This window comes from Cervus elaphus, chromosome 25, assembly GCF_910594005.1.
Source record: "Cervus elaphus chromosome 25, mCerEla1.1, whole genome shotgun sequence".
Lineage (NCBI taxonomy): Eukaryota > Metazoa > Chordata > Mammalia > Artiodactyla > Cervidae > Cervus > Cervus elaphus.
This window is the reverse complement of record NC_057839.1, coordinates 58784486-58800053: the sequence shown is the minus strand read 5'-3', so window position 1 is coordinate 58800053 and position 15568 is coordinate 58784486. Positions and strand designations below refer to the sequence as shown.

At 43.6% G+C, this 15568-nt stretch overlaps 1 protein-coding gene across 1 annotated transcript in view; it reads right to left on the bottom strand.

The window, feature by feature from the left end:
- The window catches only part of ANKH (ANKH inorganic pyrophosphate transport regulator), a 162022-nt gene that overhangs the window by 51124 nt on the left and 95330 nt on the right, over positions 1-15568 (bottom strand). Inside the window, exons 3-4 of the mRNA XM_043887771.1 lie at positions 4732-4850; positions 511-594 (exon numbers count right to left, since the gene is read on the bottom strand). Coding sequence (XP_043743706.1) covers positions 511-594; positions 4732-4850 — 203 coding nt within the window. The remainder of the gene's footprint in view (positions 1-510; positions 595-4731; positions 4851-15568) is intronic.

Below are 15568 nucleotides of genomic sequence, written 5' to 3'. Positions count from 1 at the left end.
ATGGAAACCAGGGCTGGTGCCAGACCCTGGGGAAACTGGACAGAAGTAGCATGTTCTCAGACTCAATTTCCTGATTGTAAGTTTGGGGGAAAGATGCCTGAATTGCCCAGGTGGCAATGACAATTAAAGACTAATTTCTAGGGGCGCTCTCCTAAACCTAGCCCTGAGTGACTCGGCCACACAGAGGCCCGTGTGTCCACCCGGTCAGGTACACAGTGATCCCATGACCACCTGCTAGCCATGGCTTTAGAGTCATTTCACATGCAAGAGCCTTGACAATAAAGGTCAAAACCTCTGATAGTGAAATTCAATTCCCACAATCCCCCCTTTTCGCAAGATGCTACACACTGTAGTCACAGGAGGGTTCGTTTGCTCATTCATTTAACAAGCATTTATCAAAGTCCATGTTTGATCTGAATCAGGTAGGGATGCACTGCAGAGTGGATGGATGTAAGTGAGGCATCGGCCAGTTCTGTCCATCACCTAAAAGGACACACACACCACACTCACCTGAGCTATGACGTCAGAGATTGAGGCACATCCGACCAGGAAACTGTATTTGTGTTTTAAGAGAATGCCAGCATGGGTCCATGCCTGCCGGGAAGGAGAGATTTGGGCATGAGATACATTCAGGATTAGGTTACTTCTGGTTCTTATGAGTTCCTGGGTGTTCTTGAAATAGACTTTATACCCACCCACCTCCCAACCTTAGTAGCACAAGTTTAATGAATCTTTGATTGATAGAATGCTTGTAACTTAACCTGGTACCCAGGACCAAGTGAGGTTTTTTTTTTTTTCCCCAATTATTTTTATTAGTTGGAGGCTAATTACTTTACAATATTGTAGTGGTTTTTGCCATACATTGACATGAATCAGCCATGGATTTACATGTGTTCCCCATGTTGAACCCCTCTCCCACCTCCCTCCCCATCCCATCCCTCTGGGTCATCCCAGTGCACCAGCCCCGAGCACCCAAGTGAGGTTTTTAAGTGGAACCAGTGACCACATAGTATTTGTTTGGTGCCAATTATCTGAAGACTAGTGTACTGGTTCATGGGCTTGGCAGGAAATCTGGGTGAATACCAGGAATGGGGACCAGTGTGAATCACAAACCACAGCTTTCTGGTCTGTGAAGCGGGTTCCAATGAGGACTTAAAACGGGTTCTGAGTTGCTGCAGTCATCACAGGCTCCCACTGACTGATCAGGGTTCTACTATTTCCTTCTCTTTAAGTTTGGGCAGGATCTGATCTGACACTTTGTGCCTTTGAGGGGAATTAAGAGGAAGGTGCTAGAATGCCTGCAGACAACGAAAAGCCTAGGGAATGGCAGGTTTGGAGAAGGTTTGAAGTTCAAAGTAGGATCTGTTTCAGTATCATCTTTCTAACAAGTAAAGGTCAATCTGAACTGACACAGAAATAACATTTCACATGCGCTAAACAGTGTGAGCAGATACGAACTAAACACCTAGGGAATAACCTAGGTCTGTGTCAAGACTACACAGCTGCGGCTGCTGCCACTTCCTCCTCAGCTCACAGGTCCCAAGGTGCCAAATATGAAAAGAAAGGCAAAGTGTAGATGACATTTGTAAATTGTGGCTTGTGGCCTCGCTTTACCGACTGAAAGTGATCTGGATGATAAGCTTCAAAAATATTCTCTCTCCAACTAATACATTAGGGCCACGCTGTAGGGTGTGTGTGTGTGTGTGTTTGGGGGAGATGTTGTGTATTATTTTGGTCTTTATCAGTAATCTCTTACTACTGGTCTTTTGGGGGAGTGAGTTGGTAGATGAAATATGGAAGAAAAGAGTGCTGATCACAAATGTTTTGAGTTTTGAGAACTTCTGCGGCAAATAAGTTACAGAAAGGAAGTGGTACACAGGGCACGAAAGAGTCTGTGGGTCATTTTGGTCCTGAGTTCCCTGTAGTTCTTCTATGTGTTTGCAGAGTCCCAGTGCAGATAGCAGGAAGGGCATTAGGGCGGAATCTCAGACTCTGCCTAGGAAGCTGGGTTTTTACTCTCTTAGGCTATCACCCCATTCAGTTCTCTCACTGCTTTGAGGGCACTGTGGTGCCACCTCAGTCCAGTCTGGGCCCTGTGGGGACTCTGCTTCCACACACCCCAAGTCCTTGGCCTTTTTCTTTTGGAGGCAGGGGGCACAGAGGTGGAAGGTATGTGTCAGCTACCAGAGTAAACACACCTGGTGATAAGTAAGAAAAAGAAAATCCAGGTACAAGTGTTCTGATGGCCAAATTCTTAGCCTAAAGTCATGTCAGGACAACTGAAAATCAGAACCTTCGGTGTTAACTGAGGGTTTAGTATCTAAGGCTCCCCCACACTGCTAGGAAGCCGTCAGATTCAGTAAGGTTGTGCCCATTAACCCAGCTGCGGGCACAGTGAGACTTCTGATGACATTTGAGAGGACAGACCACATGCATTTATATTAGTACCTTGCCTCCTTCCTCTGAGGATTTGGGGCTGCAGCCTTAACCTTGACACAGAGGTATACTCACCTCACACATCTAAAGTATATAGAACTGGAGGAGAGGGGTGGTTAAACAAAACAAAACAAAACAAAACCTATATAGCCATAAAATCAAAGGCCATCTTCTTAAAAGAAGTGCCTTGTTGCATGCTAATGATTTGTGTTTACTTTCATGTATGTCTAAAATTTTTCATAATAAAAAATTCTTAAAAATAAGAAAAAACCTATACAGATGATCATATTTTAAAGTTTTCTTCCAAGGGTAATTTAAAATGGATCCTAAAGAAAGGGTTTATTTTCCACCATTAGCCATTATGAGAGATATATGTATGTGTGTGTGTGTGTGTGTATATATATACACACACACATACATATATATATATTTTTTGCTAAGTCTCTTTTATATCTACAACACAGATGAATAGGAAAAAAGCATTCTTTGAGAACTCTTCAGTATCAGGACAAAGAATTTAATCTATGGAAGCGAGTCATCCTTAGCTACTCTAGCAAAGCTGGTTATTAAAGTAATAAAGCCTTATCAGTATATTCAAGTGAGTCTTATTGTAAAAAGCTTTGGGTGCTTATACCACACAAGTGGTAAGTTTATCTGAAAGCTATCCTGATCTCTTGAGCCTGAATATATCAGAAAAGAATTTATATTTGAATCAAATTTTCAAGGGAGCTCTCTTGTCTCCTGCCAGAACTTGTGGCAAATACAGACAATTCTCATAAAATAAACTGATAAGATGGACTGGTTAAAAGTCAGTGAGTGGTCAATTGGAACCCTTCCGCACAGCTGGTGGAGAGGTAAAACAGTGCAGCTGCTCCATCAGTATGATCAAGCCTCAAAAACTTAAAAACAGAATTATTACATGATTTAGCAATTCTTCCTATGGGTATATACTCAAAAGAATTACAGCAAGAACTCAAAGGGATATTTGTACACTCATCTTCCTAGTGGCAGTATTCATAGCAGACAAATGTGGAAATAACCCAGATGCCCACGGATGGATGAAAGGATAAACAAAATACGGCTTATACATACAGGAAATATTATTCAGCCTTAGAAAAGGACATTCTGACACAGGCTACAACATGGGTGAACTTTGAAGATATTCTGTGAAGTGAAATAAGCCAAAGAGCCACAAAAAGACAAACACTGTATCATTCTATTCATGAGGCACCAAGAGTAGTTGAGTTCACAGACATATAAGTGAGAGCGGTGGGTGCCAGGGACTGGGGGAGGGTGGGGAGTTGGTGTTCAGTGGGGAGGATGGAGAGAGCTGAGCGTGGATGGTGGGGATGGGAGAAGAGCAATGTGAAAGCACCCAAGGCCACTCAACTGCACTTAACAACGGTTCAGATGGGAAATTTCACATTATATGAAAATTCCTCCAGTGAGAAAAGTATGGAGGGCAGTGAAGACAGCCTCAAGGGTGTTGATCATTTTGGAGGGAGTTCAGTTCAGTCCTTCAGTCGTGTCTGACTCTTTGCAACTCCAAGGACCACAGCTCATCAGGCCTCCCTGTCCATCACCAACTAATGGGGTTTACTCAAACTCATGTCCATTGAGTCGGTGATGCTATCCAACCATCTCATCCTCTGTTGTCCCCTTCTCCTCTGCCTTCAATCTTTCCCAGCATCATGGTCTTTTCAAATGAGTCAGCTCTTCGCATCAGGTGGCCAAAGTATTGGAGTTTCAGCTTCAACATCAGTCCTTCCAATGAACACTCATGACTGATTTCCTTTAGGAAGGACTGGTTGGATCTCTTCACAGTCCAAGGGACTCTCAAGATTCTTTTCCAACACCACAGTTCAAAAACACCAATTGTTCGGCACTCAGCTTTCTTTATAGTCCAACTCTCACATCCATACATGACCACTGGTAAAACCATAGCCTTGACCAGACGGACCTTTGTTGGCAAAGTAATGTCTCTGCTTTTTAACATACTGTCTAGGCTAGTCATAACTTTCCTGCCAAGGAGTAAGCAGATCTGTTGTAGGAAGTAAGTGGACCCATTTCCATTTCCGGATTGCCAGGGGCTGGGGAAGGGGTGGATGGGGAGTCAGTGTTTAACGGGAATAGAGTCAGTATCCCAGGATGAAAAGAGTTCTGAAGATTCACAACAATGTGACTATACTATACGTCATTGAACCACACACATAAAAATGGTTAAAATGATAAGTTTTAGGTTATGTATTTTTTACCATAATTAAAAAAAAAGTGCCAACGATCTTCCCTACTCACCATCGCATCCATAAAAGGGAAGGCAGCAAGATACAGGAAGGCCCTTCTTGTTTTGTTCCCCACTGACTCATCCACATGGTGCAATTTATTGATGATGTAGTAGCCTAAGTCACTATATGCTGCAAACAAAAATACATGGCAATATTTAGAAAAAGTTATCCTTATAAGCTTTTTATCTCAAAAGTTTAAAAACAATTTTAAAGATAATATCTTTTTTTTTTTTGGTAAAAAAAATTCTAGATAAGCAAAAGGATGAAAATCATCTACAATCTCATCCATCCTTCTGCCCAGAAGGGGTCACAGTCGACACTCTGGGTGTTAATCATCCAGGTGTTTTATGGGTGTTATGTGGTAGAGTATGCGTGGCTGTTTCAACATAAAAATGGCATCATACTACATACATACTCTTTTGTGAACCATAAACATCTTTCCATAACATGCTTCTGTATTTGATTGGTTGTACTGAATTCCTTTTTGCAGGTTTATTTAGTATCACTTGCTCAATCTCCTATTATTATATATTTAGGTTGTTTCCATTCTTTTGATATTATAAAAGAATGCTTGATGGCTAGTTTGAAAGCTCAATGCCTATGTAGTTGTTGTTTAGTTGCTAAGTCATGTCTGACTCTTTTGCTGCCCCATGGAGTCTAGCCCACCAAGCTCCTCTGTTAATGGAATTTCCCAGGCAAGAATAGGGGAGTGGGTTGCCATTTCCTTCTCAAGGGATCAAACCTGCATCTCCTGCATTGGCAGGGGGGTTCTTTACCACTAAGCCACCAGGGCAGCCCTCAATGTCTGTAGGTATTCTAAATTATTTACTAAGAGAAAATTCCCATGTGTTAATATGCCTTTTCTTTATTAAGTTTAATGAGTCTACGACATTATGCTGCTTCCAGGTGTACAACACAGTGATTCAACAAAACATGGCTTTCCAATAAAAATTTAAAGGTAGCTATTCACTGTTTGTAATTCCTTTTGTTTCATTTTTCCCAGGAAGGCAAAAATTGTGGGGGATGGAAACTGTGGGTATAGTTTGCCCAGCGGAAAAATGCTGTCTCTGTGCTTTCCAAGTCCCTCCAATGTGAGGATTTGGGACCAGTGTGTAGCTAGAACATAAAGGGCTTTAACCAACAAAGGCTGAATGAATGTGTATGTGCCAAAGGGTGAAAAAGGTAGAAAGAGAAAAATTTCATAATGTATGAACCTTATAAGCACTCTGACACTGATTTCTGTGTGTGTGTGTGTGTGTGTGTGTGTGTGTGTGTGTATTTGTCTATGACTCTTTGTGACCCCATGGACTGAGGCTCTCCAGGCTTCTCTGTCCATGGAATTCTCCAGGCAAGAATACTTGACTGGGTAGCCATTCCCTTCTCCAGGAGATCTTCCCAACCCAGGGATCGAACCTGGGTCTCCTGCACCACAGGCAGATTCTCTACTGTCTGAGCCACCAGGAAAGCCCCCTGACATTTTAATAAAGGTTAAATAAAATATTGACTATTTTCTACCTCATTGATACAAAGTTTAGACTATCTAGGAAAACAATAATCTTTGTGTTTTCATAGTGTTTTACATGGTGCTCTAATAGTAGGGTTCCTGCTGTGTTCACTCTTTCATTAATATGAATATTTATGTACTTGAGAAGTGCAGAAGCTGCTTTGAAATCAGAAAGGAGGTCAAATGCAGAGTCTCTCTTACTTTTTTGTGAAACAACCAGAATCCCTTCCTCCATTTCAAAGGGTGGGGAACGATTTGTTACTATTTGTTGTTGTCGTTGTTCAGTTGCTAAGTTGTTTCCGACTCTTTGTGGGCTTATTACCATATTAATTGGTAAAAAGAAATAATCCTCCATCTTTTGTCGGGATTAGCCTGGAATTATGAGGATGTTGAATTAAGCATGCTCTTCAGGATGAAAACAAAGATATTTAAATGCACAAATGGGAATCCCAGTGGGAGTGAAGTATGAGTGATTTCAAGAGGTACGGGGCTAAGACGACTGAGTCATACAGAGAACAGGCTGGTGAGGGAGGCAAATGCAGGCGAGGAGAGCTGAATCCCAGAGGAGGAGCACAGGTGGAAATCAAAAGGCGAACTGCCAGGTGAGCCCAGGTGTCAGGTGCGGAGCGTGGTGGGACCAGCAGAACCACTGAGGCAACAGGAAGGGAAAACCAGGAGGAGGCTGGCACTTGGCAGAAAGAGCAAAGAAGGGAGAAGTGGGATTAGTTATGGCCAGGGACCAGGGAGGCAGCTGTGATGTCCTGCTTGGATCAGAAGGTATGAAGGTGACCTGACCCTCTGAGGCAGGGAGGGAGCCCTCCAGACCCACTTTGCAGCGACGTGAGAAGTGCATTCAGATCTGAGATGAGCCGATGAAACCTAAAGCCGGGATGAAGATGTTACTGAACCACACACACGGCTTACCGTGAGTGCTGAGACTTGGAAATCATGGCCCTGTTGATCTGTACTTGCCTTTTCATTGCCGGTCAAGTTCATTGTGTGGAGATCCCCCAAGAGATGTCCTGATCCTGCCCCTTTGCCCCTCCTGGCAGAGGCAGCTGCCAATGGTAAAGGCAGCCACGCTGGGCAAACAGAGCCATGCCAAGGGCAGGAGCACAGGGCTGGCTATGAATAGCTCAGGAACTAAAATTCCCTGGTAAAGGTTAGAGCTGATATAAATGCCAGCTGAGCGGACCTGACTGGATGGCCAAAGTGGGGACCTGGAGACCGGAGAAAGGCTGAGATTCAGAGGGTGATGTATGGGTTGACCTCTGTCCCTTCACAATTCATTTGTTGACTCCTAGCCCTTAGGACCTCAGAAGGTGACCTGATTTGGCCTCAGGATCTTTAGAGGTATAATTAGTGAAGGTCGGGTGACCCTGGGGCTTCCCTGGTGGCTCAGATGGTAAAGAATTTGCCTTTAGTGCAGGAGACTCGGGTTCGATCCCTGGGTGGGGAAGATCCCCTGGAGAGGGAAATGGCAACCCACTCCAGTATTCTGGCCTGGAAAATCCCATGGACAGAGGAGCCTGGTGGGCGACAGTCCGTGGGATTGAAGAGTTGGACATGACTGAGCGACCAAGCACACACTTGCAGGGTGACGCTGAAGGACAGTGGGCTCCCAGCCCAAGGCACCTGGTGTCCTAAACGGGGAATTTGGAGAGCTATGGAAATGTGCGCAAGGACAAGCTCACGAGACCATCGAGGCAGAGATCAGGGAGATGCCTCCTCAAGCCAAAGGACACTACATACCACAAACCCCCTGAAGCTGGAGAGGGGCCTGGGACAGGTTCTCGGTCATGGCCTCTGAAGGAACCAACCTCACCGCCACTGCCTCGACCTTCCAGCCTCCAGACTGTGAGGCTACACACTTCTGCTGTCTGTGGTGCTTTGCTAGGACAGTGTTTGCTAGCAAACTCATACAGGTGGCTTCTAGAAAGGATAGCATTCTTTCCCCAGGAGACTCTAGGGTAGCAGCCGGAAAAGAAAGGTCGTGTGAGTTTGAGAAGCTGTGAGCAGGGCGTGCACTTGGCTCATGGGGTCTGAGTGTATAGGGGTCAGTATAAATCAGTTTTTCTACTTCTGTGAATATACCTAAGTATTGCCACTGTTGCTGTTTAGTTGCTAAGTCGTGTCTGACTCTTTTGCGACCCCATAGACTGTCACCTACCAGGCTCCTCTATCCGGGGGATTTCCCAGGCAAGAATACTGGAGTGGGTTGCCATTTCCTTCTCCCATGTCATCTTCCCGACCCAGGGATCGAATCCAGGTCCCTGCATGGCAGGCAGACTCTTTACTGTCTGAGCCACCTGGGAAGCCCATACCCAAGTATACCAACTTATTAGAATATTTGAACTAAAACATTAAAAACAGTGCCTTTACGCAGAGCAATGAAGAGCAAACATCTAAAGTTGATGAGGGTCTGCAGGACTGCTGGGTGCTGCGCTCAGCCAAACCTCTGCTTCCGCCAGGATGTCCACCCTCCTCGTTTCGTTCAGACTGCAGCTCAGGGGTCCCCAGGTACCAGGGTACCTTCAGACCAATGGGCCTGAGGATGCTTTTGCTTCTTTTTACTTCCTGTCCTCTTTTAGCTACTAGAGGAAAATTCTGGAGGCCATGGAAAGAAGCTTTTCTTCCCGTTTTTCTTCCTTCCTTTTACTCCTCCCCTATGCGATAGAAAAAGAGTCTGATTATAACTACAAAGGTTGTTTCCACCCTGGGAGTCGGGAATGTTCAATTTCAGCAGCTGTTTTTCACCTAATATCCCCTCACCCTCCCCTCTGTGTCCCAGAGCTGTTTCTGGCTGGAGCTGGAGGCTGGGGGTAATTTGTTTAAAGTGCTTTGCATCGAGTCTATAATTACCAGGCTAGCTGCCTTCATGACATTTAGTAACCTTCAACTTTTATAAACGGCCTTACTAAGACTGTTCTGAAATAGCCTATATTCCTTATGAAAAGTAGAACATTAGAAAGAGAAATTAAGCGAGGCTTTTGAATAGATGTAAATGGACTTCACGGCCTGGCTGCAGCAAGAGGACACGGACTTGACCTATTTACAGGTATCTGAGTTGCGGAAACAGAAACAGGAGGGGCCGCCATTCAAATCCCTAGCTCCTCCTACCTCAGCCCACTGGAGTGGTGGACTCTCCCAGAATCAGTGGTTCTCAAACTTGTTCATCCAGAGTAACCAGTGCTTGTTGCAAAATACCATGAAATATTGGTATTAATCAAAACAAGTCTCATTACCTATGATTTTCTGATGGGAACTGAGGAAAAAGCCTTCTTCCCATTTTAGGGAAAGGTTAATATGTGTATTTCCGAGAGGCAAATTTGGGAACCCTTGTTGCTGTTGTTTAGTTGCTAAGCTGTGTCCGACTCTTTGCAACCCCATGGACTGCAGCACACCAACCTCTTCTGTCCTTCACCATCCCCCGGAGTTTGCTCAAACTCATGTCCATTGAGTTGGTGATGCCATCCAACCATCTCATCCTCTGTTGTTCCCTTCTCCTCTTGCCTTCAATCTTTCCCAGCATCAGGGTCATATATATATACATTATATATATGCTATGTATTATAGCACATAATACAAAAGATATATACTATAGTACAGGAAACTATACTCAATATCTTATAATAACCTATACTGGAAAAGAGTCTGAAAAATAATATATATGTACAACAATCACTTTGCAGTACATTTGAAGCTAATGAAGAGAGGTGAAAGTTGCTTAGTCGTGTCCAACTCTTTGTGACCCTGTGGACTATATAATCCATGGAATTCTCCAGGCCAGAATACTGGAGTGGGTAGCCTTTCCCTTCTCTAGGGGATCTTCCCAACCCAGGGACCAAACCCAGGTCTCCCGCATTGCAGGTGGATTCTTTACCAGCTTAGTCACAATATCTCAATTAAAAAAGACTCGATTGAGTGGGTAGCATAATAATTTATTGCACGATTTCTGCTTCTCCCTAGAGAACATGCCTTACGTCTGAAATCCCAGGATCTAGGCCAATATTTTCCATATAGCAGGTATTCAGTCTCTATGGAAGGAATAAATGCATGAATCCATAATTCTGCCAAGAAGTGAGTGGAGTAGGCTGATGGCTATAGTGTCCTCCACTCTTCTCTCCTCCTTACGTCCCTACCCTGCATGTGATTTTGTAGTTCCTTCTGTCAAAAGCTGCAGTCAATTTCCCTCCTCCTGGAACCTGGGCTGGCCTGTGACTTGTCCTGGCCAGGAGTGTGCAGTGGCCGTGAAGTTGAGCCGCATCTGATTCTTGGCCCAAGAGACCCTGTGTGTCTCTATCCATCACTGGAGGTACTGGCACAGCTGTTTAAGCAAGCTCGGGCTGGTGGAGGAGGATGAGAGGCGATGTGCAACAGAACTCAGCTGTCCATAGAGCCGTCTGGACCAGTCTACTGTCACACACAGCACCTGGTGAGCCCACCAAGACCAGCAGAGTCTCCTTTGGATTCAGCTGACCACAGAGGCATAAACACGGCCAAGTGCAAAACAACCTACCTATGGTCTAGTGAGCAAGAATGAAAGCTTGTTTTCTGAGTCAGTGAGTACCGAAGTGATTGCTACATGGCAATAAGTCATGAGACTATACAGACCGGCCTGTCCATTCCTAGCACCCTTGCTGGTTTAAATGATATCAAGTTGTACCAATTTACTCTTTACAGGATTGGTTTATAATCCATGAATAATGGACAGCTTTGTGGACAAGGGAACAAGGACAAACAGAATCTCTTGAGAAACTGTAGAAGCAGAGGAAACTATACAAGTTTTGTTCCTCTGAGCTCTGCGGATTGCCTGGACTCCTCTGTGGCATGGAAGAGGCCTTGCAGCTCGCTGGAAGGAATAAGTGTGGAAAGAAATAAACAAATCCACAGCAGTGGTTTCTACCTCTGTGTGAATTAGGAGGCCAGGCCATACTATAATTTCCGTCCATGTGAAGTTGACTTGGACCCAACGAAACCAAATACAAGGTTGGCAAATTTTCCTCTCTTTTATAGATAAAGAGGGAGAAACAGGATAATATCTGACTCTTGGGTTAAATTAAGGTCTCAGGTTGGCAAATCTCATGACTTGCATTTTTGTAAAATGGGGTCTCATAGATGAGTTCATGACTACTTAGAGTAGCAGCTACAATTTAGCTTGAGTAGAAGTATTAGTCACTCAGTCATGCCCAACTCTTTGGGACCCCCATGGACTGTAGATTGCCAGGCTCCTCTGTCCATGGAATTCTCCAGGCAAGAATACTGGACTGAGTTGCCATTTCCTTCTCCAGGGGATCTTCCTGACCCAGGGACTGAACCTGGGCCTCCTGCATGGCAGGTGGATTCTTTACAGTCTGAGACACCAGGGAAGCCCATAATTTAGCTTAAAAGGGACACTTACTGGCAGTTGCCCAACAAATGACAAGAACAAAAAGCCAGGAATATTTTCAAGGCTCCTGAAATTTGGGTGTCTTGAGCCAGGCCACAGGTGCACAGAGAACAGACATCAACTTTTTGGCCAGTGGATTTCTGGATTTCAAGTCTGTCAGTTCAACAAATTCTGAGTGCCTACTCCTCTGACTAATTGTATAAGGTTTGGGGCGGGAATTTTTCTGGAACCATCTTTTCCTCAGAATCTCCCCCACAAATTCCTGGGGAAGTGCCTGTCTGGTCAGTGAGAATCACCCCAGTCATATCAGGGGAAACCCCCAACCATGTGCAAAACTCTCAAGGATGGGAGAACACTTGGCTTACCAGCTGGGTCCAAAAAGAATAAGAAATCAGAGAAAATGAATATGAAACACACAAGGGAAAAAAAACTTATTTCAAATGTAATAAACAAATATAATATAAAGGACCTGGTGAAAGATCTCTCTTTTATTGGGACAAACACAAAAACCCTACAAAGGATGACTCTACAAAGGAGATTTGGGTCCTCTCTGACCTAAGTCTATAACATCTTACTGTAACTCGCCAATGGATGTCCAGATATAATACCAGGTAAGCAAAGGAAAGGAGAGACATTTGAAACTGCGTTGCTCAAAGCCAGAGATGCTCCCATTTGAAATCTCTTCCAAGTAAGAAGATCCTGCAGGAACTCATAGATGACTAGTAGATACCGAAAACTTTGAAATGTCGAAGTTCATCCAAATTGGGGGAAAAAACTCTTAAGAGATCATGCTGGGAATCATGACTTCTCCAATGGGAAATACACAATCTTTGGAAAGAAAAAATCTCAGAGTAATTAGCTAAGGCATTAGTTCATAACCAAGGAGACTATGCAGAATGACAAAATACATTCAACTTTTCTAAGTAATAAAAATTTCTTTAGTGACCATAAGGTTATAAAGCAGTAAGCAGAACATATAGATTTGCCTTGTTGTTAAGGCTGTATTAAACATACTTATATAAGCATCTGTTGGATCATCGAGAAAGCAAGAGAGTTTCAGAAAAACATCTACTTCTGTTTCATTGACTAAGCCAAAGCCTTTGACTGTGTGGATCACAACAAACTATGGAAAAATCTTAAAGAGATGGTAATACCAGACCACCTGACCTGCCTCCTGAGAAATCTGTATGCAGGTCCAGAAGCAACAGTTAGAACTGGACATGGAACAACAGACTGGTTTAAAATTGGGAAAGGAGTATGTTAAAGCTTTATATCGTCACCCTGCTTATTTAACTTATATGCAGAGTACATCATGCCAAATGCTGGGCTGGACGAAGCACAAGCTGAAATCAAGACCGCTGGGAGAAATATCAATAACCTTGGATATGCAGATGACACCACCCTTATGGCAGAAACAGAAGAGGAACTAAAGAGCCTTCTGATGAAAGTGAAAGAGGAGAGTGAAAAAGGTGGCTTATAACTCAACATTCAGAAAACTAAGATCATGGCATCCAGTCCCATCACTTCATGGCAAATAGATGGGGAAACAAAGGAAAGAGTAAGAGACTATTTTTTTGGGCTCCAAAATCACTGCAGATAGTGACTGTAGCCATGAAATTAAAAGATGCTTGCTCCTTGGAAGTAAGCTATGACCAACCTAGAAAGCACATTAAAAAGCAGAGACATCACTTTGCCAACAAAGGTCTGTCTGGTCAAAGCTTTGGTTTTTCCAGTAGTCATGTATGTATGTGAGAGTTGGACTATAAAGAAAGCTGAGCGCTGAAGAATTGATGCTTTTGAACTGTGGTGTTGGAGAAGACTCTTGAGAGTCCCTTGGACTGCAAGGAGATCCAACCAGTCAGTCCTGAATATTCATTGGAAGGACTGATGCTGAAGCGGAAACTTCAATACTTTGGCCACCTGATGTGAAGAACTGATTCATTGGAAAAGACCCTGATGCTGGGAAGGATTGAAGGCAGGAGGAGAAGGGGACAACAGAGGATGAGATGGTTGGATGGCATCACCAACTCAATGGACATGAGTTTGAGCAAGCTCCGGGAGATGGTGAAGGACAGGGAAGCCTGGTGTGCTGTAGTCCAAGGAGTCACAAAGAGTCGGACACGACTGAGCGACTGAGTTGAACTGATATGAACACTAGGATAAATCTGCTTTATTTCATATAGTTGTCACTGAGATGCCACAAAAAAGTGCCCGCTGGTATCAAAGGCTCTCCAAGGGACCCAGGAGCAGCTGTAGGGCTAAGTGCCTAGTGCCCTCTCTGCTGGTCCTCTTTCTCCTTGGCCCTTTCCTGCTCTCCTTCCCTTTCTCTCTTCTTCCCGCTTTGCCACCTGTGTTGTCTAATGGGCTCTTCCATAGTCTCAGGCTGCACATCTCCTATGCTTGGTTACCTGCCCCAGTCCTAGCATCAGACATCCACCTGGCACCTGTGACATTCAACACGGAACTCTTTTTCCTGCTTTATTGTCCCCTGATTTATAAATGCGTGGTGGCTGTGTGCCTCCCACACTGTCCCCCCCCACCCAACAGCCCTTCTCTTGCCTTCTCTGCTGTCGCTGTGCTCACTCAAATCTGCTTTTGATTCCTCCAAGTTTGACTCTGGTTTCCTTCTACCATCTCGCTTTTCTTTTTAAAAATATTTATTTATTTATTTTACAGTAGGTTCTCATTAGTTATCTATTTTATACATAGCAGTGTGTGTGTATATATATATATATCAATCCCAATTTCCCATATGATCCAGCAATCCCACTCCTGGGCAAATGCCTGGAAAAAACCGTAATTTAGAAAGATACATGCATCCCAATGTTCAGTGCAGCACTATTTACAACAGGCAGGACATGGAAGCAATCTAAATGCCCACCAACAGACAGATGAATAAAGATGTGGTACACATAGAATGGGATATTACTCAGCCATAAAAAGGAACGGAATTGTGCTGTTTGCAGAGAATGTGGATAGATCCAGAGACTGTCATACAGAGTGAAGTTTAAGTCAGAAAGAGAAAAATAAATGCTACATATTACCGTATCGTAAAAATTCTGACAGGCTGAAAATAGCTTTTGCTTCTAGAAATTCATGCTGAACATGCACACTTTCCCATTAACTACATCTCCTTGAGAAGAAGGGTGTATCTGGCCACCATCTGTTTTGTATTTATCTCACTTCTGTATCCAACTTATCATTAGTAGGACTTAAATGACATGCACATGCTATTTGTTCAAAAAGCAATTTGTTGGACCACTGATAGAACAGACGGGGATTGGATTATATTAAAAATGAGTTAAACAAAGAGCAATTCTTACTCTCACTCCCTTTTAATCAAAGCCCCCAAAATTCAAAGCAGGAAGGTCAGCTCCACTAATACTAGTGGTGTGTCTTCTTAGAATTAACAAGAATGCTAATAATATCATAAGGAAAATGGTTGAGTTTTATCTATAAATGTGTTTGAATAAAGAAGTATATTCATTAAAAGTACATATGACATCTTGCTGGGGAAAGTACTTATGATGGTAAAGAATAAAATGAAGAAACAGGTAAATTAGGAAACAAAGCAAAAAGAAATCAAGGCGTTGGCCATTAAACTGAAAAAACGCCCAACAGGGTGGTGGTGTTAAAGGCACAGCCTGAGGTTGGACGGAATTAAGGAATCGTAATAGATAAGAAGAGTCACCATTTGTAATCTTATGTGGCGACAGCAAAATAGTCATTTAGAGCACTGAGTCAAACTCGCCAGTCCATCTTGTATCAAAGATAAGGGAAAAATTAGAAAGGGATGTGTGATCCACATATGTCACTAGTGGTAAAGAACCTGTGTGCCAACGCAGGAGATGTAGGAGACGCGGGTTTGATTCCTGGAGGAGGGCACGGCAATAACCCACACTAGTATTCTTGCCTGGAGAATCCCAAGGACAGAGGAACATGGTGGGCTACAGT